Below are 26,756 nucleotides of genomic sequence, written 5' to 3' on the forward strand. Positions count from 1 at the left end.
GAAAACGAAAAGCAAATCGCTATAGAGAGTAAAACCAATCCTAAAAAGTTTTATAAATACATAAACAGTAAAAGGTTAAAAAATAAGAATTTACTTACCGATAATTCTATTTCTCATGGTCCGTAGTGGATGCTGGGGACTCCGAAAGGACCATGGGGAATAGCGGCTCCGCAGGAGACTGGGCGCAAAAGTAAAAGCTTTAGGACTACCTGGTGTGCACTGGCTCCTCCCCCTATGACCCTCCTCCAAGCCTCAGTTAGGATACTGTGCCCGGACGAGCGTACACAATAAGGAAGGATTTTGAATCCCGGGTAAGACTCATAACAGCCACACCAATCACACCGTACAACTTGTGATTTGAACCCAGTTAACAGCATGATAACAGAGGAGCCTCTGAAAAGATGGCTCACAACAATAATAACCCGATTTTTGTAACAATAACTATGTACAAGTATTGCAGACAATCCGCACTTGGGATGGGCGCCCAGCATCCACTACGGACTATGAGAAATAGAATTATCGGTAAGTAAATTCTTATTTTCTCTAACGTCCTAGTGGATGCTGGGGACTCCGAAAGGACCATGGGGATTATACCAAAGCTCCCAAACGGGCGGGAGAGTGCGGATGACTCTGCAGCACCGAATGAGAGAACTCCAGGTCCTCCTCAGCCAGGGTATCAAATTTGTAGAATTTTGCAAACGTATTTGCCCCTGACCAAGTAGCTGCTCGGCAAAGTTGTAAAGCCGAGACCCCTCGGGCAGCCGCCCAAGATGAGCCCACTTTCCGTGTGGAATGGGCTTTTACAGATTTTGGCTGTGGCAGGCCTGCCACAGAATGTGCAAGCTGAATTGTACTACAAATCCAACGAGCAATCGTCTGCTTAGAAGCAGGGGCACCCAGCTTGTTGGGTGCATACAGGATAAACAGCGAGTCAGATTTTCTGACTCCAGCCGTCCTGGAAACATATATTTTCAGGGCCCTGACTACGTCCAGCAACTTGGAATCCTCCAAGTCCCTAGTAGCCGCAGGCACCACAATAGGCTGGTTTAAGTGAAATGCTGAAACCACCTTAGGGAGAAATTGAGGACGAGTCCTCAATTCTGCCCTGTCCGTATGAAAAATTAGGTAAGGGCTTTTATAGGATAAAGCCGCCAATTCTGATACACGCCTGGCTGAAGCCAGGGCTAACAGCATTACCACTTTCCATGTGAGATATTTTAAATCCACAGTGGTGAGTGGTTCAAACCAATGTGATTTTAGGAATCCCAAAACTACATTGAGATCCCAAGGTGCCACTGGAGGCACAAAAGGAGGCTGTATATGCAGTACCCCCTTGACAAACGTCTGAACTTCAGGAACTGAAGCTAGTTCTTTTTGGAAGAATATCGACAGGGCTGAAATTTGAACCTTAATGGACCCTAATTTGAGGCCCATAGACAGTCCTGTTTGCAGGAAATGCAGGAATCGACCCAGTTGAAATTCCTCTGTAGGGGCCTTCCTGGCCTCACACCACGCAACATATTTACGCCAAATACGGTGATAATGTTGCACAGTTACATCCTTCCTGGCTTTGATCAGGGTAGGGATAACTTCATCCGGAATGCCTTTTTCCTTCAGGATCCGGCGTTCAACCGCCATGCCGTCAAACGCAGCAGCGGTAAGTCTTGGAACAGACATGGTCCCTGCTGGAGCAGGTCCTTTCTTAGAGGTAGAGGCCACGGGTCTTCCGTGAGCATCTCTTGAATTTCCGGGTACCAAGTCCTTCTTGGCCAATCCGGAGCCACGAGTATAGTCTTTACACCTCTCCTTCTTATGATTCTCAGTACCTTGGGTATGAGAGGCAGAGGAGGGAACACATATACTGACTGGTACACCCACGGTGTTACCAGAGCGTCCACAGCTATTGCCTGAGGGTCCCTTGACCTGGCGCAATATCTGTCCAGTTTTTTGTTGAGGCGGGACGCCATCATGTCCACCTTTGGTTTTTCCCAACGGTTCACAATCATGTGGAAGACTTCTGGGTGAAGTCCCCACTCCCCCGGGTGAAGATCGTGTCTGCTGAGGAAGTCTGCTTCCCAGTTGTCCACTCCCGGAATGAACACTGCTGACAGTGCTATCACATGATTTTCCGCCCAGCGAAGAATCCTTGCAACTTCCGTCATTGCCCTCCTGCTTCTTGTGCCGCCCTGTCTGTTTACGTGGGCGACTGCCGTGATGTTGTCCGACTGGATCAACACCGGCTGACCCTGAAGCAGAGGCCTTGCCTGACTTAGGGCATTGTAAATGGCCCTTAGTTCCAGGATATTTATGTGAAGTGACGTTTCCATGCTTGACCACAAGCCCTGGAAATTTTTTCCCTGTGTGACTGCTCCCCAGCCTCTCAGGCTGGCATCCGTGGTCACCAGGACCCAATCCTGAATGCCGAATCTGCGGCCCTCTAGGAGATGAGCACTCTGTAACCACCACAGGAGAGACACCCTTGTCCTTGGAGACAGGGTTATCCGCTGATGCATTTGAAGATGCGATCCGGACCATTTGTCCAGCAGATCCCACTGAAAAGTTCTTGCGTGGAATCTGCCGAATGGAATCGCTTCGTAAGAAGCCACCATCTTTCCCAGGACCCTTGTGCATTGATGCACTGACACTTGGCCTGGTCTTAGGAGGTTCCTGACTAGGTCGGATAACTCCCTGGCTTTCTCCTCCGGGAGAAACACCTTTTTCTGTACTGTGTCCAGAATCATCCCTAGGAACAGCAGACGTGTCGTCGGAATCAGCTGCGATTTTGGAATATTTAGAATCCATCCGTGCTGTCGTAGTACTACTTGAGATAGTGCTACTCCGACCTCTAACTGTTCTCTGGACCTTGCCCTTATCAGGAGATCGTCCAAGTAAGGGATAATTAAGACGCCTTTTCTTCGAAGAAGAATCATCATTTCGGCCATTACCTTGGTAAAGACCCGGGGTGCCGTGGACAATCCAAACGGCAGCGTCTGAAACTGATAGTGACAGTTCTGTACCACAAACCTGAGGTACCCTTGGTGAGAAGGGCAAATTGGGACATGGAGGTAAGCATCCTTGATGTCCAGAGACACCATATAGTCCCCTTCTTCCAGGTTCGCTATCACTGCTCTGAGTGACTCCATCTTGAACTTGAACCTTTTTATGTAAGTGTTCAAGGATTTCAGATTTAAAATGGGTCTCACCGAGCCGTCCGGCTTCGGTACCACAAACAGCGTGGAATAATACCCCTTTCCCTGTTGTAGGAGGGGTACCTTAATTATCACCTGCTGGGAATACAGCTTGTGAATGGCTTCCAATACCGCCTCCCTGTCGGGGGGAGACGTTGGTAAAGCAGACTTCAGGAACCGGCGAGGGGGAGACGTCTCGAATTCCAATTTGTACCCCTGAGATACTACCTGCAGGATCCAGGGGTCCACTTGCGAGTGAGCCCACTGCGCGCAGAAATTCTTGAGACGGGCCCCCACCGTGCCTGAGTCCGCTTGTAAGGCCCCAGCGTCATGCTGAGGACTTGGCAGAAGCGGGGGAGGGCTTCTGTTCGTGGGAAGAGGCTGTCTGCTGCAGTCTTTTTCCCCTTCCTCTGCCCCGTGGCAGATATGAGTGGCCTTTTGCCCGCTTGCCCTTATGGGGACGAAAGGACTGAGCCTGAAAAGACGGTGTCTTTTTCTGCTGAGAGGTGACCTGGGGTAAAAAGGTGGATTTCCCAGCCGTTGCCGTGGCCACCAGGTCCGATAGACCGACCCCAAATAACTCCTCCCCTTTATACGGCAATACTTCCATATGCCGTTTGGAATCCGCATCACCTGACCACTGTCGCGTCCATAACCCTCTTCTGGCAGAAATGGACAGCGCACTTACTCTTGATGCCAGAGTGCAAATATCCCTCTGTGCATCTCGCATATATAGAAATGCATCCTTTAAATGCTCTATAGTCAATAATATATTGTCCCTGTCCAGGGTATCAATATTTTCAGTCAGGGAATCCGACCAAGCCACCCCAGCATCCAGGCTGAGGCGATTGCTGGTCGCAGTATAATACCAGTATGTGTGTATATACTTTTTAGGATATTTTCCAGCTTCCTATCAGCTGGTTCCTTGAGGGCGGCCGTATCAGGAGACGGCAACGCCACTTGTTTTGATAAGCGTGTGAGCGCCTTATCTACCCTAGGGGGTGTTTCCCAACGTGCCCTAACCTCTGGCGGGAAAGGGAATAATGCCAATAATTTTTTAGAAATTAGCAGTTTTTTATCGGGGGAAACCCACGCTTCATCACACACCTCATTTAATTCATCTGATTCAGGAAAAACTACGGGTAGTTTTTTCACACCCCACATAATACCCTTTTTTGTGATACTTGTAGTATCAGAAATGTTCAAAACCTCCTTCATTGCCGTGATCATGTAACGTGTGGCCCTACTGGAAAATACGTTTGTTTCCTCACCGTCGACACTGGAGTCAGTGTCCGTGTCAGTGTCTGTATCGACCTGAGGTAACGGGCGTTTTAGAGCCCCTGACGGTGTTTGAGACGCCTGTACAGGTATTAACTGATTTGCCGGCTGTCTCATGTCATCAACAGTCTTTTGTAAAGTGCTGACACTATCACGTAATTCTTTCCATAAGACCATCCAGTCAGGTGTCGACTCCCTAGGGGGTGACATCACTAACACAGGCAATTGCTCTGCCTCCACACCATTTTCCTCCTCATACATGTCGACACAACGTACCGACACACAGCACACACACAGGGAATGCTCTGACAGAGGACAGGACTGGGGAGACAGAGGGAGAGTTTGCCAGCACACACCAGAGCGCTATATATATATATAGGGATAACCTTATATGAGTGTTTTTCCCTGATATAGCTGCAATATATATTTATCTGCCAAATTAGTGCCCCCCCTCTCTTGTTTTACCCTGTTTCTGTAGTTCAGGACTGCAGGGGAGAGTCAGGGAGCCTTCCTCCAACAGAGCTGTGAGGAAAAAATGGCGCCAGTGTGCTGAGGAGATAGGCTCCGCCCCCTTTTCGGCGGCCTTTCTCCCGCTTTTTTATGGAAAAATTGGCAGGGGTTAAATGCATCCACATAGCCCAGGAGCTATATGTGATGTATTTTTTGCCAAAAAAGGTGTTTTTATTGCGTCTCAGGGCGCCCCCCCCCCCAGCGCCCTGCACCCTCAGTGACCGGAGTGTGAAGTGTGCTGAGAGCAATGGCGCACAGCTGCAGTGCTGTGCGCTACCTTATTGAAGACAGGACGTCTTCTGCCGCCGATTTTCCGGACCTCTTTAGTCTTCTGGCTCTGTAAGGGGGACGGCGGCGCGGCTCTGGGACCCATCCATGGCTGGGCCTGTGATCGTCCCTCTGGAGCTAATGTCCAGTAGCCTAAGAAGCCCAATCCACTCTGCACGCAGGTGAGTTCGCTTCTTCTCCCCTTAGTCCCTCGGTGCAGTGAGCCTGTTGCCAGCAGGTCTCACTGAAAATAAAAAACCTAAAACTAAACTTTTTTCTAAGCAGCTCAGGAGAGCCACCTAGACTGCACCCTTCTCGTTCGGGCACAAAAATCTAACTGAGGCTTGGAGGAGGGTCATAGGGGGAGGAGCCAGTGCACACCAGGTAGTCTTAAAGCTTTTACTTTTGTGCCCAGTCTCCTGCGGAGCCGCTATTCCCCATGGTCCTTTCGGAGTCCCCAGCATCCACTAGGACGTTAGAGAAAAGGAGAACATAGGTCCAATAAAAGACGAATTTGGAGTATTGATAAATGACGAAATAAAAGCAGAAATACTGAACACATTTTTTTCATCAGTGTTCAGAAGAGAAGAACTGACGGTGGGAGTAGTGCATAATGATAGTGACAGTAAAGATTCATGGTTAGATACTTGTTTAAGTGAAGATGTAGTCCGGGAGAGACTAAGCAAAATTAAGATTAATAAATCACCTGGCCCTGATGGACTTCACCCGAGGGTTCTTTTGGAGCTTAGGTCACAACTAGCAAGACCCCTATACTTGATTTTAAAAAGTTCAATTAGATCAGGCATGGCATCGAAGGATTGGCGTATAGTTGAGGTAATCTGGGTAACTACTGACCGGTTAGTTTGACATCTATAGTGGGGAAAATATTGGAAGGAATTCTAAGGGATAGCATACAGGAGTATCTGCAGACCGCTAAGATTATTAGCAAGAGCCAGCACGGGTTTGTTAGTGACAGATCATATCAAACTAACTTAGTTAGCTTCTATGAGGAAGTGAGCGACAATTTTGACCAGGGAAAAAGCAGTGGATGTGGTTTACTTAGATTTTGCAAAAGCCTTCGATTCAGTGCCTCACAGGAGACTGATCATCAAATAAAAAAATTGGCCTAGGAAAAACTGTTTGTACATGGATAAGTAACTGGCTGGATAATAGGGTACAGCGAGTAGTGGTCAACGGGAAGTCCTCAAGCTGGACACCAATAGTCAGCGGAATACCACAAGGGTCCGTACTCGGGCCACTACTGTTCAACATATTTATCAATGACCTAAAAATAGGCTAGGAAAGCAGATGATACTAAACTGTGTAGGGTAATTAATTCGGAAATAGATGTGGAGTCTTTGCAGAATGACTTATCTAAACTTGAATCTGGGCGTCTAAATGGAGAATGAGGTTCAACATAGAAAAATGCAAGGTTATGCATTTCGGGACTAAAAACAAACTTGCATCCTACATATTAAATGGGGAAAGTCTATGGGTAACAGCATTGGAAAAAGATTTTGGGGTACTCATTGATAATAAGCGTAATCACCGTATACAATGTTAAAGCTCAGTAAAGAAGGTAAGTAAGGTGCTAGTGTGCATAAAATGGGGAATTGAGAGAAGGGACGAGGATGTAATCCTGCCACTGTACAAATCATTGGTACGTCCGCACCTGGAATATTGTGTTCAGTTTTTGGCACCACTGTATAAAAAAAAGATATCGGTGAACTTGAAACGGTTCAAAGGCGAGCTACTACACTGATAAAAGGGCTAGAGGGACTGTATTACGAGGAAAGGCTTACTAGGTTGAATATGTATACACTGGACAAGAGGCATCTAAGAGGAGACATTATTAATATCTTCAAATATGTAAAGGGACATTACAAAGAGTTATCAGAGGAATTATTTATTAAAAGAACACTGTTTAGGACACGTGGGCACTCGCTGAGGCTGGAGGACAGAAAATTCCATACGCAACGGAGGAAAGGTTTCTTCACTGTTAGGGCAATAAGGATTTGGAATTCCCTGACAGGGAAGGTGGTAATGGCGGACTCTGTAAATGCATTTAAAAAAGGATTGGATATATTTCTGATTGAAAATGATATTCAAGGTTATAACATTTAAAATATTGACGTTTATAATCCGGGTGTAACATGTTAACCAGTCATAAAACATTACTTCAGCAGGTACATTTTAATCAACTCCACTTAATACAGAATATAGGTTGAACACAATGGGCATTTTGCCTCTATTCAACCTCAATTACTATGTTATTTGGAGGATCTAGGGGTGACCCCAGGTGAACTGACTCTCAATTTAGAGATATTTTCATATGTGCTATTATGTAGCATAACATTAAACAATTATTTGACCAGAGTGGGAGCGGTTACTATGTAATGTTAGGGACCACCAGCATCAGAGAAGCCTTGCTGAGGCCTGGTGGCTTAATCATATCTTTGCAAATATATGCATCAAAGACTTCTGAATTTTCTATTGTCATGTAGTGTTCAAGTCTCATTGCTGATACGTCTTTATGTACTAGGGGGGTGGGGACAACTTTTATACTATGTATATTATAAGCTTTTCAGGGACTTCCAAATTTTGCAGTTCCTTGCAAAATCTAAAATATTTTGGTCTGACCATGAACTATAGTACCTGAAGTGTTCAACGGTCAGACTGGTGCCTTCTTTCTCGCAGCCAATTTTGAACATGCCTCTGCTATAATTTCTGGAATAGGCACACCGCAGAGATAGCCTCCTCTGCTTCGTCTCATCTCTTCCAAGGTATCAGAAATCTGCTGACTGCAATATAGACACATGGTAGTAGGGAGTCTAATGCAGAAGCCAGCAACGCCAAGCACTGACAGTAGCCCTTACCTGGGAACATCTTTATGGTGGTCTGTCAGATAATTAAACACCCTTTGGTACTGGTAGAAATTAAATCGGTTAGGAATGACAATCATATTAAACTCAGCAGCTTCTTTCTCAAGTTCGGCCATACTCCAATCCTAAGTGCACACAGGAACACAGATAACGTCTAAAGTATTACTTTCATTTATTAAATCCTAAAGTAAGTTTCTACAAAATGTAACAAGTGTGACAGTTACAACCAGAATGTAATGTACAGCTTTGTTCTAATTCAAGTTCCTTGAAAAGAACGTATACACTATGAGCCAACACGATTAAAAGCTCCCCTACTTATTATGTGTTCTCAAGATCAGTTGCGCTCAACTTCTGATTTACCTGGGACCCAACTGCTGTGACACTCAATAAAATAAACTGACATTCAAGGGGACCCCAAAAATACAGATCATGGTACCTGGATGTGGGATCCAGACACACCGGCTGAATGCCTGAATATTGCTGTAAAGATTCATGACGGTTACGAAAACAAAAAATTAGGATTTTAATTACCTACTGGTAAATTATTACCATAGGGTATAGACCAGAGGTTCTCAAACTCGGTCCTCGGGAGCCCACACAGTGCATGTTTTGCAGGTAACCCAGCAGGTGCACAGGTGTATTAATTACTCACTGACACATTTTAAAAGGTCCACAGGTGGAGCCAATTATTTCACTTGCGATTCTGTGAGGAGACCTGCAAAACATGCACTGTGTGGGCCCCCGAGGACCGAGTTTGAGAACCTTTGGTATAGACGGTTCCACTAGGAGCCATGGACACTAAGAATTTGATAGTGTGGGCTGGATCCTCCCTCTATGCCCCCCCTACCAGACTCAGTCTAGAAAACTGTGCCCGAGGAGACGGACAAACTTTGAGAGAAGGATATAAAAGGATAGTGGTGAGATTCCGAACCAGCACACACAAACAAGAGGAAAGCAATGCTAGCCCAACTTTAAACAGTAACAGCAACGGCTGAACCAACAATACTTAACCAAGTAACAGTGCAGGAAGAACGAAGCACCGGGTGGGCGCCCAGTATCCTCTACGGACTACGAGAAAAGGATTTACCGGTAGGTAATTAAAATCTTATTTTCTCTTACGTCCTAAAGGATACTGGGGTTCCATTTAGTACCATGGGGATGTACCAAAGCTCCTTAACCGGGTGGGAGAGTGCTGAGGTTCCTGCAGAACTGATTGACCAAACTGAAGGTCCTCAGAGGCCAAAGTATCGAACTTGTAGAACTTAGCAAACGTATTCGAACCAGACCAAGTAGGTGCTAGGCCGAGCTGTAAAGCCGAGACCGCGGGCAGCCGCCCAAGAAGAACCCACCGACCTAGTAGAGGGGGCCTGTACAAATTTTGGAATCGGCAATCCTGCCGTGGAATAAGCATGTTCTCTTTACACACACCTTCAAAGCCCTTACATAATCCAAAGACTTTGAAGTAGCAGAGATGTTGGTTATCACCGGAACCACAATTGGTTGGTTGATGTGAAACGCAGACACCACTTTAGGAAGAAATTGCTGACGAGTTCTGAGTTCAGCTCTGCCCTCATGAAAAATTAAATAGGGGCTCTTGTGAGACAATGCCCCAAGCTCTGACACACGCCTCGCCGAAGCCAAGGCCAACAGTGTGACTGTCTTCCATGTAAGATATTTTACGTCAACCTCCTGTAACGTTTCAAACCAGTCCGATTGGAGGAACTGCAGCACCAAATTGAGATCCCAAGGTGCCATGGGGGGCACAAAGGGAGGTTGGATGTGTAGTACACCTTTCCAGAACGTCTGGACCTCAGGGAGAGAAGCCAATTGTTTCTGAAAGAAAATGGATAAGGCCAAAATGTGGACTTTTAAAAGAGCCCAGACGGATGCCCACATCCACACCTGCCTGCAGAAAAAGCAGGAAACACCCCAGATGAAATTCCCCCACAGAATTTTTTTTGCTCTCACACAGACGTATTTCTTCCAAATACGGTGGTAATGTTTAGACGTTACCCCCTTCCTGGCTTGGATCATAGTCGGGATAACCTTGTCAGGGATCCCTCTTCTGGCTAGAATCAGCCGTTCAACATCCATGCTGTGAAACGTAGCCGCGGTAAGTCTTGATAGACGAACGGCCCTGTTGCAGAAGATCCTCGGTTCTTCGAGGAGCATCTCCAGAAGGTCCGCGTACCAGGCCCTTCTCGGCCAGTCCAGAGCAATGAGTATTGCTTGAACCTTTTCCCTTTTTATTCTTTTTAGAATCCTTGGGATCAGAGGAAGTGGAGGAAACACGTACACCATATGATAGACTCAAGGGGTCGTCAGAGCGCCCTCCGCTACTGACTGCCTGTGGGTCTCTCGACCTGGAACAATACCACCTGAGCTTCTTGTTGAGACGAGAGGCCATCATGTCGATTTGTGGATATCCCCATTGACTTGTCAACCACCGGAACACTTCCGGGTGAAGGCCCCACTCCCCCGGGGTGCAGGTCGTGTCTGCTGAGGAAGTCTGCTTCCCAGTTGTCTACTCCTGGAATGAAGACTGTTGACAACGCCACAGCTTTTTTTCTGCCCAGAGGAGAATTCTTGACACCTCTGACATAGCTGCTCTGCTTTTCGTTCCGCCCTGTCGGTTTATGTACGTCACTGCCGTCACATTGTTCGACTGGACCTGAATGGCCTGATCTTGAAGGAGATATGAGGCCTGCAGAAGGGCGTTTTATATGGCCCCGAGTTCCAGAATGTTGATTGGAAGGATGACTTCCTGACTTGAACATCTTCCTTCTGCTCCCCAACCTCTGAGGCTCGCGTCTGTGGTTAACAGAATCCAATTCTGAATTCCGAACCTCAACGAGGTGAGAAATCTGTAGCCACCACAGAAAGGAGATCCTGGCTTTTGGCGACAGACGGATCCTCTGGTGCATGTAAAGATGCGATGCGGACCATCTGTCCAACAGATCGAGCTGGAAGGGTCTTGTGTGAAACCTTCCGTATTGAAGCACCTCATAAGAGGCCACAATTTCCCCCAGAAGGCAAATGCATAGATGCACCGATATCCGGGTTGGCTTCAGGACAGCCCAAACCATCGACTGGACTATCAATGCTTTTCCAACGGAAAGAACACTTTCTGCGACTGTGTCCAGTATCATTCCCAGGAATGGAAGCCTCCATGTTGGCTCTAGGTGAGATTTCGGAAGGTTCAGAATCCACCCATGACCCTGGAGAAGTCTGGTTGAGAAACCAATGCTTCCAGCAACCTCTCCCTGGACGGCGCCTTTATCAGAAGATCGTCCAGGTACGGAATTATATTCACTCCCTGTTTGCGGAGTAGAAACATCATCTCTGCCATCACTTTGGTGAACACCCTCGGTGCCGTGGAAAAGCCAAATGGCAGGGACTGGAACTGGTAGTGACAGTCATGTAGTGCAAACCGTAGATAAGCCTGATGGGGCGGCCAGATCGGAATGTGAAGGTACGCATCCTTGATATCCAGACACACTAGGAATTCCTCCTCCTCCAGACCTGAGATTACCGCTCTCAGAGACTCCATCTTGAACTTGAAAACTTTTAAGTACGGGTTCAAGGACTTGAGATTCAGAATCGGCCTTACCAAACCGTCCGGTTTCGGTACAACAAACAAGTTGGAATAGTACCCATTGTTTTGCATATGAGGTTTAACAATGACTGGAGTCTGTACCAGTTTTTGGATGGCATGCTGTAAAGTTATACGTGCCACTTGTGAAGCTGGTAAGCCTAATTTGAAGAATCTGTGAGGTGGGAGCTCTTGGAAATCCAGTCTGTAGCCCTGGGAAATAAGATCTATGACCCAGGGATCCCGGCACGAACTTGATCAGATGTGACTGAAGAATTTTAGTCGGGCTCCCACCTGACAGCCCTCCAGGCATCGCGGTCCACCGTCATGCTGAAGGCTTTGAGGAAGCAAAGCCTGAGCTCTGTTCCTGAGCAACTGCAGTTGCTGGTTTGCGTGGTTCACCTCTTGTGCCTCTGGAGGCCGTAGAAGCACCTCTGGATTTGCCCTTAAACTTGGCCGTCCGAAAGGACTGTAAATTTGAAGCTGAATAAGCTTTCCTGGCTGGGGGAGCTGCGGAAGGAACATAGGTAGACTTACCCGCAGTAGCTTTTGGAGATCCATTTGTCTAGTTCATCTCCAAATAAGGCCTCTCCTGTGAATGGTAGACCTTCCACTCCCTTCCTGGAATCCACATCAGCAGTCCACTGGCATAGCCACAAGCCCCTGCTTGCTGACACTGCCATAGCGCTGGTGCGTGCATTAAGCAAGCCTCTCTCTTTTATGGCTTCCACCATAAAGTTTGCAGAGTCCTGTATATGTTGCAGGAGTAAAACAACATCACTCCCTAGACAAGGAATCTAACCCCTCAATTAGGCTACCTGCCCATTTAGCAATGGCTTTTGTGATCCACGCACATGCAACAGTGGGTCTCTGGACGCCCCAGCAGCTGTGTACAATGATTTGAGCGTAGTCTCAATTTTACGATCAGCCGTGTCCTTTAGGGAGGCTGCACCAGGGACAGGCAATACAATTTTTCGTGACAACCTAGAGACTGATGCGTTGACTATCACTGGATTTTCAAATTTTTTCCCATCCTCCAGAGGAAGAGGAAAAGGAAAAGATGAGAGCAATCTTTTAGGGATTTGAAATTTCTTATCAGGAGTAACCCACGGTTCTTCAAACAAGGTATTCAATTCCTCTGACACAGAAAAAGTGATCAGTTTAACAGTACACTGTTCCCATATTGTCATTTCCTCCATGTCAGACACCTAAGTACTGGGAAACCTCAGAAATAATACCGCCGGAGGCTAGTAGAACGGACTTTCTTTGCCCTCAGTAGCTATGTAGGGCAAAGAAAGTCCGTTCTACTAGCATACTTTGGCTTGCTATGTACCTGCATGGTAATACTTGGAATAATAACTAGAGATGAGCGGGTTCGGTTTCTCTGAAACCGAACCCGCACGAACTTCATGTTTTTTTCACGGGTCCGAGCAGACTCGGATCCTCCCGCCTTGCTCGGTTAACCCGAGCGCGCCCGAACGTCATCATGACGCTGTCGGATTCTCGCGAGACTCGGATTCTATATAAGGAGCCGCGCGTCGCCGCCATTTTCACACGTGCATTGAGATTGATAGGGAGAGGACGTGGCTGGCGTCCTCTCCATTAGAAATTAGATTAGAAGAGAGAGAGAGATTGTGCAGAGTCAGACAGAGTTTACCACAGTGACCAGTGCAGTTGTTGTTAGTTAACTTTTATTTATTTTAATATAATATATCCGTTCTCTGCTATATCCGTTCTCTGCCTGAAAAAAAACGATACACAGCAGCAGCCAGTCACACAGTGTGACTCAGTCTGTGTGCACTCAGCTCAGCCCAGTGTGCTGCACATCAATGTATAAAAGGCAAAGCTTATAATAATTGTGGGGGAGACTGGGGAGCACTGCAGGTTGTTATAGCAGGAGCCCCCAGGAGTACATAATATTATATTAATTTAAAATTAAACAGTGCACACTTTTGCTGCAGGAGTGCCACTGCCAGTGTGACTAGTGGTGACCAGTGCCTGACCACCAGTATAGTAGTATATTGTTGTATGTATTGTATACTATCTCTTTATCAACCAGTCTATATTAGCAGCAGACACAGTACAGTGCGGTAGTTCACGGCTGTGGCTACCTCTGTGTCGGCAGTCGGAACTCGGCAGGCAGTCCGTCCATCCATAATTGTATTACAATATATACCACCTAACCGTGGTATTTTTTTTTCTTTCTTTATACCGTCGTCATAGTGTCATACTAGTTGTTACGAGTATACTACTATCTCTTTATCAACCAGTGTACAGTGCGGTAGTTCACGGCTGTGGCTACCTCTGTGTCGGCAGTCAGTCCGTCCATCCATAATTGTATTATTATTATAATATATACCACCTAACCGTGGTTTTTTTTTCATTCTTTATACCGTCGTCATAGTGTCATACTAGTTGTTACGAGTATACTACTATCTCTTTATCAACCAGTGTACAGTGCGGTAGTTCACGGCTGTGGCTACCTCTGTGTCGGCAGTCGGCAGGCAGTCCGTCCATCCATAATTGTATTATTATTATAATATATACCACCTAACTGTGGTATTTTTTTTTCTTTCTTTATACCGTCGTCATAGTGTCATACTAGTTGTTACGAGTATACTACTATCTCTTTATCAACCAGTGTACAGTGCGGTAGTTCACGGCTGTGGCTACCTCTGTGTCGGCAGTCGGCAGGCAGTCCGTCCATCCATAATTGTATTATTATTATAATATATACCACCTAACCGTGGTTTTTTTTTCATTCTTTATACCGTCGTCATAGTGTCATACTAGTTGTTACGAGTATACTACTATCTCTTTATCAACCAGTGTACAGTGCGGTAGTTCACGGCTGTGGCTACCTCTGTGTCGGAACTCGGCAGGCAGTCCGTCCATCCATAATTGTATTATTATTATAATATATACCACCTAACCGTGGTTTTTTTTTCATTCTTTATACCGTCGTCATAGTGTCATACTAGTTGTTACGAGTATACTACTATCTCTTTATCAACCAGTGTACAGTGCGGTAGTTCACGGCTGTGGCTACCTCTGTGTCGGCAGTCGGCAGGCAGTCCGTCCATCCATAATTGTATTATTATTATAATATATACCACCTAACCGTGTTTTTTTTTTCATTCTTTATACCGTCGTCATAGTGTCATACTAGTTGTTACGAGTATACTACTATCTCTTTATCAACCAGTGTACAGTGCGGTAGTTCACGGCTGTGGCTACCTCTGTGTCGGCAGTCGGCAGGCAGTCCGTCCATCCATAATTGTATTATTATTATAATATATACCACCTAACCGTGGTTTTTTTTTCATTCTTTATACCGTCGTCATAGTGTCATACTAGTTGTTACGAGTATACTACTATCTCTTTATCAACCAGTGTACAGTGCGGTAGTTCACGGCTGTGGCTACCTCTGTGTCGGCAGTCGGCAGGCAGTCCGTCCATCCATAATTGTATTATTATTATAATATATACCACCTAACCGTGGTTTTTTTTTCATTCTTTATACCGTCGTCATAGTGTCATACTAGTTATTACGAGTATACTACTATCTCTTTATCAACCAGTGTACAGTGCGGTAGTTCACGGCTGTGGCTACCTCTGTGTCGGCAGTCGGCAGGCAGTCCGTCCATCCATAATTGTATTATTATTATAATATATACCACCTAACCGTGGTTTTTTTTTCATTCTTTATACCGTCGTCATAGTGTCATACTAGTTGTTACGAGTATACTACTATCTCTTTATCAACCAGTGTACAGTGCGGTAGTTCACGGCTGTGGCTACCTCTGTGTCGGAACTCGGCAGGCAGTCCGTCCATCCATAATTGTATTATATACCACCTAACCGTGGTTTTTTTATACCACCTAACCGTGGCAGTCCGTCCATAATTGTATACTAGTATCCAATCCATCCATCTCCATTGTTTACCTGAGGTGCCTTTTAGTTCTGCCTATAAAATATGGAGAACAAAAAAGTTGAGGTTCCAAAATTAGGGAAAGATCAAGATCCACTTCCACCTCGTGCTGAAGCTGCTGCCACTAGTCATGGCCGAGACGATGAAATGCCAGCAACGTCGTCTGCCAAGGCCGATGCCCAATGTCATAGTACAGAGCATGTCAAATCCAAAACACCAAATATCAGAAAAAAAAGGACTCCAAAACCTAAAATAAAATTGTCGGAGGAGAAGCGTAAACTTGCCAATATGCCATTTACCACACGGAGTGGCAAGGAACGGCTGAGGCCCTGGCCTATGTTCATGGCTAGTGGTTCAGCTTCACATGAGGATGGAAGCACTCAGCCTCTCGCTAGAAAAATGAAAAGACTCAAGCTGGCAAAAGCAGCACAGCAAAGAACTGTGCATTCTTCGAAATCCCAAATCCGAGCCCACCCGCTGGCGGTGATGCAGGGCAGTCTGGAGCGACTGCTGATGCTGACATCTGGTCCGGACTGAAGGACCTGACAACCATTACGGACATGTCGTCTACTGTCACTGCATATGATTCTCTCACCATTGATAGAATGGTGGAGGATTATATGAGTGACCGCATCCAAGTAGGCACGTCACACAGTCCGTACTTATACTGGCAGGAAAAAGAGGCAATTTGGAGGCCCTTGCACAAACTGGCTTTATTCTACCTAAGTTGCCCTCCCACAAGTGTGTACTCCGAAAGAGTGTTTAGTGCCGCCGCTCACCTTGTCAGCAATCGGCGTACGAGGTTACATCCAGAAAATGTGGAGAAGATGATGTTCATTAAAATGAATTATAATCAATTCCTCCGCGGAGACATTGACCAGCAGCAATTGCCTCCACAAAGTACACAGGGAGCTGACATGGTGGATTCCAGTGGGGACGAATTGATAATCTGTGAGGAGGGGGATGTACACGGTGATATATCGGAGGATGATGATGAGGTGGACATCTTGCCTCTGTAGAGCCAGTTTGTGCAAGGAGAGATTAATTGCTTCTTTTTTGGTGGGGGTCCAAACCAACCCGTCATTTCAGTCACAGTCGTGTGGCAGACCCTGTCACTGAAATGATGGGTTGGTTAAAGTGTGCATGTCCTGTTTTGTTTATACAACATAAGGGTGGGTGGGAAGGGCCCAAGGACAATTCCATCTTGCACCTCTTTTTTCTTTTATTTTTCTTTGCGTCATGTGCTGTTTGGGGAGGGTTTTTTGGAAGGGACATCCTGCGTGACACTGCAGTGCCACTCCTAGATGGGCCCGGTGTTTGTGTCGGCCACTAGGGTCGCTTATCTTTCTCACACAGTCAGCTACCTCATTGCGCCTCTTTTTTTCTTTGCGTCATGTGCTGTTTGGGGAGGGTTTTTTGGAAGGGACATCCTGCGTGACACTGCAGTGCCACTCCTAGATGGGCCAGGTGTTTGTGTCGGCCACTAGGGTCGCTTATCTTTCTCACACAGTCAGCTACCTCATTGCGCCTCTTTTTTTCTTTGCGTCATGTGCTGTTTGGGGAGGGTTTTTTGGAAGGGACATCCTGCGTGACACTGCAGTGCCACTCCTAGATGGGCCCGGTGTTTGTGTCGGCCACTAGGGTCGCTAATCTTACTCACACAGCTACCTCATTGCGCCTCTTTTTTTCTTTGCGTCATGTGCTGTTTGGGGAGGGTTTTTTGGAAGGGACATCCTGCGTGACACTGCAGTGCCACTCCTAGATGGGCCCGGTGTTTGTGTCGGCCACTAGGGTCGCTGAGCTTAGTCATCCAGCGACCTCGGTGCAAATTTTAGGACTAAAAATAATATTGTGAGGTGTAAGGTGTTCAGAATAGACTGAAAATGAGTGTTAATTATGGTTATTGAGGTTAATAATACTATGGGATCAAAATGACCCCCAAATTCAATGTTTTAAGATGTTTTTTAGGGTTTTTTGAAAAAACCACCCGAATCCAAAACACACCCGAATCCGACAAAAAAAATTCGGTGAGGTTTTGCCAAAACGCGGTCGAACCCAAAACACGGCCGCGGAACCGAACCCAAAACCAAAACACGAAAAATTTTAGGCGCTCATCTCTAATAATAACACGTGCCACAATAGATGCATGCGCACGTCTCGTGTATGTATGATACCTCCGGCGGTATTATTCCTGAGGTTTCCTGGTACTTAGGTGTCTGACATGAAGGAAATTACAATATGGGAACAGTTTACCGTTACACTGAACCGGGCATTTCCTGGACATCACTTCCTGGACATTACTTCCTGTTTTTATGAATGACCAATAAAGTTTTTTAGATAAAAAGGAGCACCAGAAAGACACTGCCATCCATGATTAAGTGCGCTTAGACGCACAAAACGCTTTGGTGGCAACGAGACACCGCATCGGCACTTGTCTGCTTGGCCGGCTTACTGCACTCTGCCGCCGGCTTGCCGTGACGTCACCCGCCGGGATCCACGATTGCTGGACGCAGCGATCTGAAGTGTCTGGGAGGAAACAAGCTTGTAACCCAGCACGGACGGTACACGGAAATTACAACATCTGAGGGCACAAGGTAGGGCAAGTCAGGGAGAGGCTAATACAAACAGCAGCTACCCGCACGGACTGTGGACACTCTAATTACCCCAAAAGGGACTGTAAACATTCTTATAACCAATTTTTCCCTACAGGTGCTACATAATTTTTAGCGCTCATTTTTTTTTTTTTTTTTTTTATCTATAACCCACAAAGAGCCCTTCCAGGGAGAGACAGAGTTATTTGGAGCCGGCCCCCCACTGCACCCTTATCGCTAACGCCGGGTCTCAGACTAAGTATCCTGATAGGGGACTTAGGGGTCTATTTACTAAGCCTTGGATGGAGATAAAGTACCAGCCAATCACCTCATAACTGCTATTCCACAGGATCTGTTTGAAAAATGACAGTTAGGAGCCGATTGGCTGGTACTTTATCTCCAGCGACTTTATCTCTATCCAAGGCTTAGTAAATAGACCCCTTAGTACACTAATAAATCACTCCCGATTATATATTCCGATACATTGGCATGTGGCCAAACTATCGCCCGTATCTATACGCTAGAAGTAGTTGCTAACGTTAAAATCTGATGGATTCTATGTATAATTCCAAATATTGGGGTCTCTGTGTATAGTTCTAAATATTGGGGTCTCTGTGTAAAAGTTTTTCTTTGGGTCTGTTGATAGGACTCTGTCACTTTAAGAGAACATATGTATATCTACGTGCGCATGTTCCCTCTAAACATACTGTAGTCATCATTTAAATATCATATATTGAATACATTAACAATAAAAATGCTGTAATTTGATCTGATTAGAATATTAAGTGCTATTTCTGACTAGATAACGAAATCAAAATAAATCATAATTTTTTATACATATACACCATTTATACATTTTGGTTATCTAAAAAAGAAATATCACGATAATACATTTTAAAACATCTATCAATTAAGGCTCTGAAGGTTAGGGTGATTGTTGGGCTCATGAGAGACTGGAACCTGTGACCTTGTGAGCCGGGTTCCGGTTACTTATTGGTTGACCAAACTAAGAGGTATAAAACTTGACAACTAATGTGAGTAATCTTGAATCTCCTCTGGCGCTACCACTTAAGCATATACTAAATTACAACTAAAAGTTAGTTGAAAAACTTTCTATATTGATATAACATATATCAATATCACCATTCTATTAAAAAAAAGGCAGTATAAAAAAGTAAGATGATTTGATAAACTTCAGATATGCCGCTAGATTTATGTTCCTGATGCGTGATACATGACTGAATAGAATGAATTTAAATGTATCAAAATACCTCTATACACACTAATTTTAGATAAATGTATTGATACTGTATAGACAAAAAGCACCTTTCTTTATATATATCATATACGGTTTTTTATTTAAAAAAAAAAAATGAATGTATATATGGTCTTTTAAGATCTTTACACTTGTGCAGTGAATTAGGGTAATTATAATACACAGGTGTGTAAAACTGAACTGAACTAAGCTGATTGGCCACAGTGAATTTAAATACATCTCCACCTGTCCTGTGCAAACATATTGCTCCTGAAGAAACCGCCAAGTAGCGGAGAAACGCGTTGAGGACTTGAATGCTGCGAGTCCGGTGCTGGACACCAATTGGGACACATCAAGCCGGTGTACGTCCTCCCCCTGCCTTTATCACCTTGATATTGAACTGCTACCTATTACCGCTGTGCTAATAAGAGCCCCGTCAGCAGACGCGCTGTCACGGAATCGGTTATTTCCCCTCCGGACCATCTAAAGAAGGGGAATATATACAGCCGTCTGGAGCCCTCTTCTCTGCACCTGCTATTGACAGGAATCGGCGTACTCATTGGAAATAAGTGAAACATATCTACACAAACAGGGGTGAGCATAACGTACCCATTGTCTCTGACTACCACTAATTTGGACTTGCTATTCATAGCACACCAGTCTAACAAACCCGGGACAATATCAGCAATAAATACACACGGACTGCAGCATTGGTTTATTATAACCCAGATATTCAGATGAGTATATCATAACATTGCACTTATTAACTGCTATTTTTATTTCGTAGTCATTTTATATATGTGATCTTAATTGTGGTAAATAAATATAAATTTTTTTTATAAGCGCTCCTTTAATTGTTTAGTCATTGAAACATAGGTTTTAACTTACGTTGATAAAAAAAAAAAAAAGGAGTTTTATGGTAAGAACTTACCTTTGTTAAAACTCTTTCTGCGAGGTACACTGGGCTCCACAAGGAATAGACATAGGGGTGTAGAGTAGGATCTTGATCCGAGGCACCAACAGGCTCAAAGCTTGGACTGTTTCCAGAATGCACAGCGCCGCCTCCTCTATAATCCCGCCTCCCTGCACAGGAGCTCAGTTTTTAGTTAACCAGCCCAATGCAGTAGCAGGAAAAGAGACGACAACGGTTAGTAGCCACATACACCACATTCTCATGACAGGAGAAGTGTCAGCGGCTAATGCCATACCAACCCAAAGAAGCTCAGTGCATCAGGGTGGGCGCCTTGTGGAGCCCAGTGTACCTCGCAGAAAGAGTTTTAACAAAGGTAAGTTCTTACCATAAAACTAATTTTCTGCTGCGGGGTACACTGGGCTCCACAAGGAATAGACATAGGGGATGTCCTAAAGCAGTTCCTTATGGGAGGGGACGCACTGTAGCGGGCACAAGAACCCGGCGTCCAAAGGAAGCATCCTGGGAAGCGGCAGTATCGAAGGCATAGAACCTTATAAACGTGTTCACAGAGGACCACGTAGCCGCCTTGCACAATTGTTCAAGGGTCGCACCACGTTGGGCCGCCCAAGAAGGTCCAACAGACCGAGTAGAATGAGCCGTAATGTGAGCAGGAGCCGACAGACCAGCCCTCACATAAGCATGTGCAATCACCATTCTAATCCATCTTGCCAAAGTTTGCTTGTGAGCAGGCCAGCCCCGTTTGTGAAATCCAAACAGCACAAAGAGAGAATCAGATTTCCTAATAGAAGCAGTTCTCTTCACATAGATAAGGAGAGCCCGTACCACATCCAAAGACCGCTCTTTGTGAGACAGATCAGGAGAAACAAGTGCCGGAACCACGATCTCCTGGTTAAGGTGGAACGAAGAAACCACCTTAGGTAAATATCCGACGAGTCCTAAGAACCGCCCGGTCACGGTGAAATATCAGATATGGGGAACTACAGGACAAGACACTCTTCTAGCTGAATCAATAGCCAGCAGAAACACCACCTTAAGGGAAAGCCACTTAAGGTCAGCTGAACCAAGAGGTTCAAACGGAGACTCTTGTAACGCCTCCAAAACCACCGACAAGTCCCAAGGAGCCACAGGCGGGACATAGGAAGGCTGGATACGCAACACGCCCTGAGTAAAGGTATGCACTTCAGGTAAGGTCGCAATTTTTCTTTGAAACCACATCGACAAAGCAGATATTTGAACCTTGAGGGAGGCCAGACGCAGGCCTAAGTCCAGGCCCTGCTGAAGAAAAGCAACAACTTGGCTATACTAAACTTGGAAGCGTCATAATCGTTAGATGCGCACCAAACAAAGTAAGAATGCCAGACCCTATAGTAAATCCGAGCCAAAGCTGGTTTCCGGGCCCGCAACATAGTTTGAATGACCGCCTCAGAAAACCCTTTAGCCCTTAAGACGGAAGCTTCAAGAGCCACACCGTCAAAGACAGCCGGGCTAGGTCCTGGTAGACACAGGGGCCCTGAACGAGGAGGTCTGGGCGTTGTGGAAGTAGAATTGGACGCTCTGACGATAGGCCTTGCAGGTCTGAGAACCAGTGCCGTCTGGGCCACGCTGGAGCTATGAGAAGCAGAATTCCTTTTTCTTGCTCGAACTTCCGAATTACCCTGGGCAGGAATGACACCGGAGGGAACACGTACGGCAGCCGAAACCTCCACGGTACCGCCAGCGCATCCACGAATGCTGCTTGAGGATCCCTTGTCCTTGCTCCGAAGACCGGAACCTTGTGATTGTGTCGAGACGCCATCAGATCCACGTCTGGAAGGCCCCACTTTTCCACTAGGAGTTGAAACACTTCTGGATGGAGGCCCCACTCGCCGGCATGTACGTCCTGACGACTGAGAAAGTCCACTTCCCAATTTCGGAATGAATATTGCCGATATGACCGGTAGATGGCGTCCTGCCCAATGTAGAATCCGTGAGACTTCCTTCATTGCCAAACGGCTTCGAGTGCCGCTTTGATGATTTATGTAAGCCACTGTGGTGGCGTTGTCCGACTGCACTTGAACAGGACGGTTCTGAATTAAATGCTGGGCTAGGTTCAATGCATTGAAGACCGCCCGCAATTCCAGAATGTTGATTGAGAGGAGGGACTCCTCCTTGGTCCACCGACCCTGAAGGGAGTGTTGCTCCAGCACCGCACCCCAACTCCTTAGACTGGCATCTGTCGTCAACAGGACCCAGTTGGATATCCAGAAGGGACGGCCCCTGCACGAATCCTGTACTGAAGCTTCAGGACTTTCTCCTGACACAAGAACAACCTTTGGTTGTGAGTGTCCAATAGCGCTCTCAGATGCACCATGCTCTGAGCAGGGATCAGGGAGGATTTCTTCCAGTTGATGAGCCACCCGTGGGCTTGCAGAAACAGGACAGTCATATCCAGATGACGCAGAAGTTCTGGGAAATTTGCCAGGATTAACAAGTCGTCCAGATATGGCAGTATCCTGACCCCTTGACGGCGGAGTACCACCGTCATCACCGCCATAACTTTTGTGAAGACTCACGGAGCCATTGTTAAACCAAAAGGTTAACGCCGAAACTGGTAATGGAGGTTGCCAATAGCAAACCTCAGGTATTGCTGATGTGACGCTGCTATAGGAATATGCAGGTAAGCATCCTGTATGTCCAGGGAGACCATGTAGTCCCCAGGTTCCAAGGCCAGAACTATAGAGCAAAGGGTTTCCATACGGAACTTGGAAACCTTCACAAACCTGTTCAATGCCAATGAGCCGGGAGGACCCATTCGGTTTCGGGACTAGAAACAGCGGAGAATAGTACCCCCGGCCCCTCTGCGCAAGAGGCACCTGTACTACGACTCCTGTATCCAGGAGGGTCTGTACCACCAATTGCAGAGTGTTTGCCTTTGTCTGGTAAAACGGGACGTCTGTCTGCCAAAATCGATGAGGGGGTCGGTTTTTGAAGGCTATGGCGTAACCTCGAGTGAGGAGGCCCGCCCAGTCATGCGGCAGGCTTATCGGTCTTGGAAGCTGGCTGACGGGCTGCCCAGGCTCTTTTGGGCTTTGGCTTACCAGGTTTAGAAGTGCGGACCTGCTTGTTGTACGCCTGACCTTTTGCTTTACCTGAAGGACGAAAGGGGCGAAAGTACCTTTAGCCTTTGACACAGAAGGAGCGGTACTTGGCAGACAGGCAGTTTTGGCAGTAGCCTCCCCAAACAGAAGTCCTCCCCAAACAGAATATCTCCCTTGAAAGGGAGTACCTCCAGGGTTTTTCTAGAGTCCAGATCCACAGACCAGGATCTCAGCCACAATATCCGCTGAGCCAGGACTGACGTCGTAGAGGCCTTGGCTGCTAGGATACCGGCAGCAGAAGCCGCCTCTTTAATATAGCGAGAAGCTGTGACAATATATGACAAGCATTGTCTAGCATGGTCAGATGAGATTTCAGCTTCTAACTCCAAGGCCCATGCTTCAATAGCCTCTGCAGCCCATGTTGCTGCAATAGTGGGCCTTTGTGCAGCAACCGTGAGGGTGTAAATCGCTTTAAGACAACCCTCCACACGTTTATCCGTAGGCTCCTTTAGAGACGTGACGGTAGTGACAGGTAGAGCCGAGGAAACCACCATCCTAGCCACATGTGAGTCTACTGGAGGAGGCGTTTCCCAATTCTTGGACAGCTCTGGTGCGAGGGGATAGCGAGCCAGCATCTTCTTTTGAGGCACAAACTTTGTACCCGGGTTTTCCCAGGGTTCCTGACGTACATCCACTAGGTGATCAGAGTGAGGTAAAACTTGTTTAACCACCTTCTGACGCTTGAACCTATCTGGTTTCTTAGGAGGGACGAATGGCTCGGGATCATCCGTAATCTGTAAATTAACTTAATAGCCTCCAAAAGATCAGGAACATCCACATGTGAACTACCCTCCCCATCAGCAGCATCTGAGTCAGAACCTGTGGTGTCAGTGTAAGTGCCGTCTTCATCAGACGAGGTGTCAGTGACAGCAGTGGATTGTGAGGAGACAAGCGCTCGCTTAGAGGATCTCTTGGACTTAGGCGAGCGATGGTCAGACTTTCTTGTAGTCACGGACTGGTTCAACTTCTTCAATTGAGCAGATAAATCGTCCGCCCACGGCGGGTTAGCTGCAGGGACCACATACGGTTGTACCGGCATTGGGGGTCCCATAGGGGGTGTTAGTTTATGAACTAGAGTATGCAGAAGCGTGGAAAAAGCGGCCCACGGTGGGTCATTATATACCTCCGTTACCACAGTTCCACTGGGGGGCAAGGAGCCCCCAAGTACCAGAGCCCAAAGCTGCTATATTCCCCTCATAGTGATCTGTGGCTTCAGCAACACCGGCAGTGTGTTCAGCCCCAGAACCGTTACCCTCAGAAGCAGACATGATATAACTTGCAGTATCAGGTAACAGTACAATTGGCAGCAGCACAATACCTCTTACCCAAACCCCTGCGCAGTGTATTCAGCACTAGCAGAGATAAAGGAGAGATATGGTGACTAAATCACAGAGAAATATACGTATTAAAGTAGATCTTTGTGAAAATCGTATATCAATATAAAACCTGACGCACCAAGCCCCCTCAGGTTATAGAATATAGGGATAGCAAGTTGAGTGAAAGACACGAAATGGACACCATTCAGCTATCTAATGCACACACAGGTTATTACTAACAATAACACTGCACTGGACTAGCTTTTATATATATATATATATATATATATATATATAATCAATAGATATAACACTACACAGTAAGAACTGGATGTATATCACAGGGTAATTGTACTAGAAAACCCTGACTAAATGCACTCTTTCTTAACTAGCACTGTCTAAAAAGGCAGGTAGAATACTTAAGTGTCATGTAAAGTCACAGCACTGACAACCAGGCGGCTTTACACAGGAGGATTTGCCCAAGCAGTCCCAGGAACAGTGAAGCTGAGGGACAATGGCACCCAGACGCTGACAGGGAGTGAGGGAGAGACGGATATGCAGCTCCAGGGCGGGAACATTTGCGGAAAATGGCGCCCTGGGGCTTCAGGTCTAAGCCTTATCCCCCTGCTGGCAAAACCACCGGGTACTGTGGGCTACTGAAAATGGTTTAGAGAGAAAACCTGACCTGCACCCATGCCCTGGTGATCTAGTGGGATCGCCTGTACTGCCACAGTGTCCACCGCCAGCGCGCGCGGCCCGCCTCCCGCTGACCGCACCGGATCGCAATAAAGACCAGGTCCCGCAAGCGGGACCCACTCACCACCTCCCGAAGCGCGGCCGCGCGATCCCGGAGAGCCCCAGTCGTGTGTGCCTGACGTGAAGAAAACCGGAGCCTCCTGCTGTAGTTACCCGGCAACCAGGGCTCAGGAGTGTACAGCGCCGCTGGGGAGAGCTGGAGCTGCAGCAGTGAATGTCTTCTGACATTTACCACCGCTGCTGCCCTTGAAGTCTTCACTTTTTTCTACAAAAAAAGCTCTTCTTAGGGCTGCCTGGAGCAGCCCCTCTGTTATGTGCCTGCTTACTGCAGCACCAACTACAAAACTGAGCTCCTGTGCAGGGAGGCTGGGTTATAGAGGAGGCGGCGCTGTGCATTCTGGGAACAGTCAAAGCTTTGAGCCTGTTGGTGCTTCGGACCAAGATCCTACTCTACACCCCTATGTCTATTCCTTGTGGAGCACAGTGTACCCCGCAGCAGAAAGACATCCAGAATGTCCTTAGGAGCTGCCTGGTGAAATGTTGTAAAAACTATTGGAACCATTTAGGTGCTTTTTAATTCTGATAAGCTATAGCGCCCAAAAAATCAGGGTAAATTACCCCCTGAGTGTTTTGTTATATAAAATAAGAATTTACTCACCGGTAATTCTATTTCTCGTAGTCCGTAGTGGATGCTGGGAACTCCGTAAGGACCATGGGGAATAGCGGGCTCCGAAGGAGGCTGGGCACTCTAGAAAGATCTTAGACTACCTGGTGTGCACTGGCTCCTCCCACTATGACCCTCCTCCAAGCCTCAGTTAGGTACTGTGCCCGGACGAGCGTACACAATAAGGAAGGATTTTGAATCCCGGGTAAGACTCATACCAGCCACACCAATCGCACCGTACAACTCGTGATATGAAACACAGTTAACAGTATGAAACAATAGAGCCTCTCAACAGATGGCTCAACAATAACCCGATTTAGTTAACCATAACTATGTACAAGTATTGCAGATAAACCGCACTTGGGATGGGCGCCCAGCATCCACTACGGACTACGAGAAATAGAATTACCGGTGAGTAAATTCTTATTTTCTCTAACGTCCTAGTGGATGCTGGG

The 26,756-nt window shown here is 46.6% G+C and overlaps 1 protein-coding gene and 1 long non-coding RNA gene across 5 annotated transcripts in view; one reads left to right on the forward strand and one right to left on the reverse strand.

The window, feature by feature from the left end:
* LOC134944545 (uncharacterized) overlaps positions 1 to 26,756 on the forward strand; it is a 145,040-nt gene that overhangs the window by 62,954 nt on the left and 55,330 nt on the right. The window lies entirely within an intron of this gene.
* Positions 1 to 26,756, reverse strand: part of RBM44 (RNA binding motif protein 44) — a 457,239-nt gene that overhangs the window by 2,118 nt on the left and 428,365 nt on the right. For 3 of the 4 annotated variants that reach the window (XM_063933176.1, XM_063933175.1, XM_063933177.1), the window contains 2 exons: positions 8,120 to 8,250; positions 7,899 to 8,044 (listed from right to left, as the gene is read on the reverse strand). In XM_063933176.1, coding sequence (XP_063789246.1) covers positions 7,915 to 8,044; positions 8,120 to 8,250 — 261 coding nt within the window. In that variant the 3' untranslated portion in view covers positions 7,899 to 7,914. Of the gene's footprint in view, positions 1 to 7,898; positions 8,045 to 8,119; positions 8,251 to 26,756 lie in introns of those variants that run through there. The other variant, XM_063933178.1, reaches the window with a different exon arrangement.

This window comes from Pseudophryne corroboree, chromosome 7 (assembly GCF_028390025.1).
Source record: "Pseudophryne corroboree isolate aPseCor3 chromosome 7, aPseCor3.hap2, whole genome shotgun sequence".
In the NCBI taxonomy this organism is placed as follows: domain Eukaryota; kingdom Metazoa; phylum Chordata; class Amphibia; order Anura; family Myobatrachidae; genus Pseudophryne; species Pseudophryne corroboree.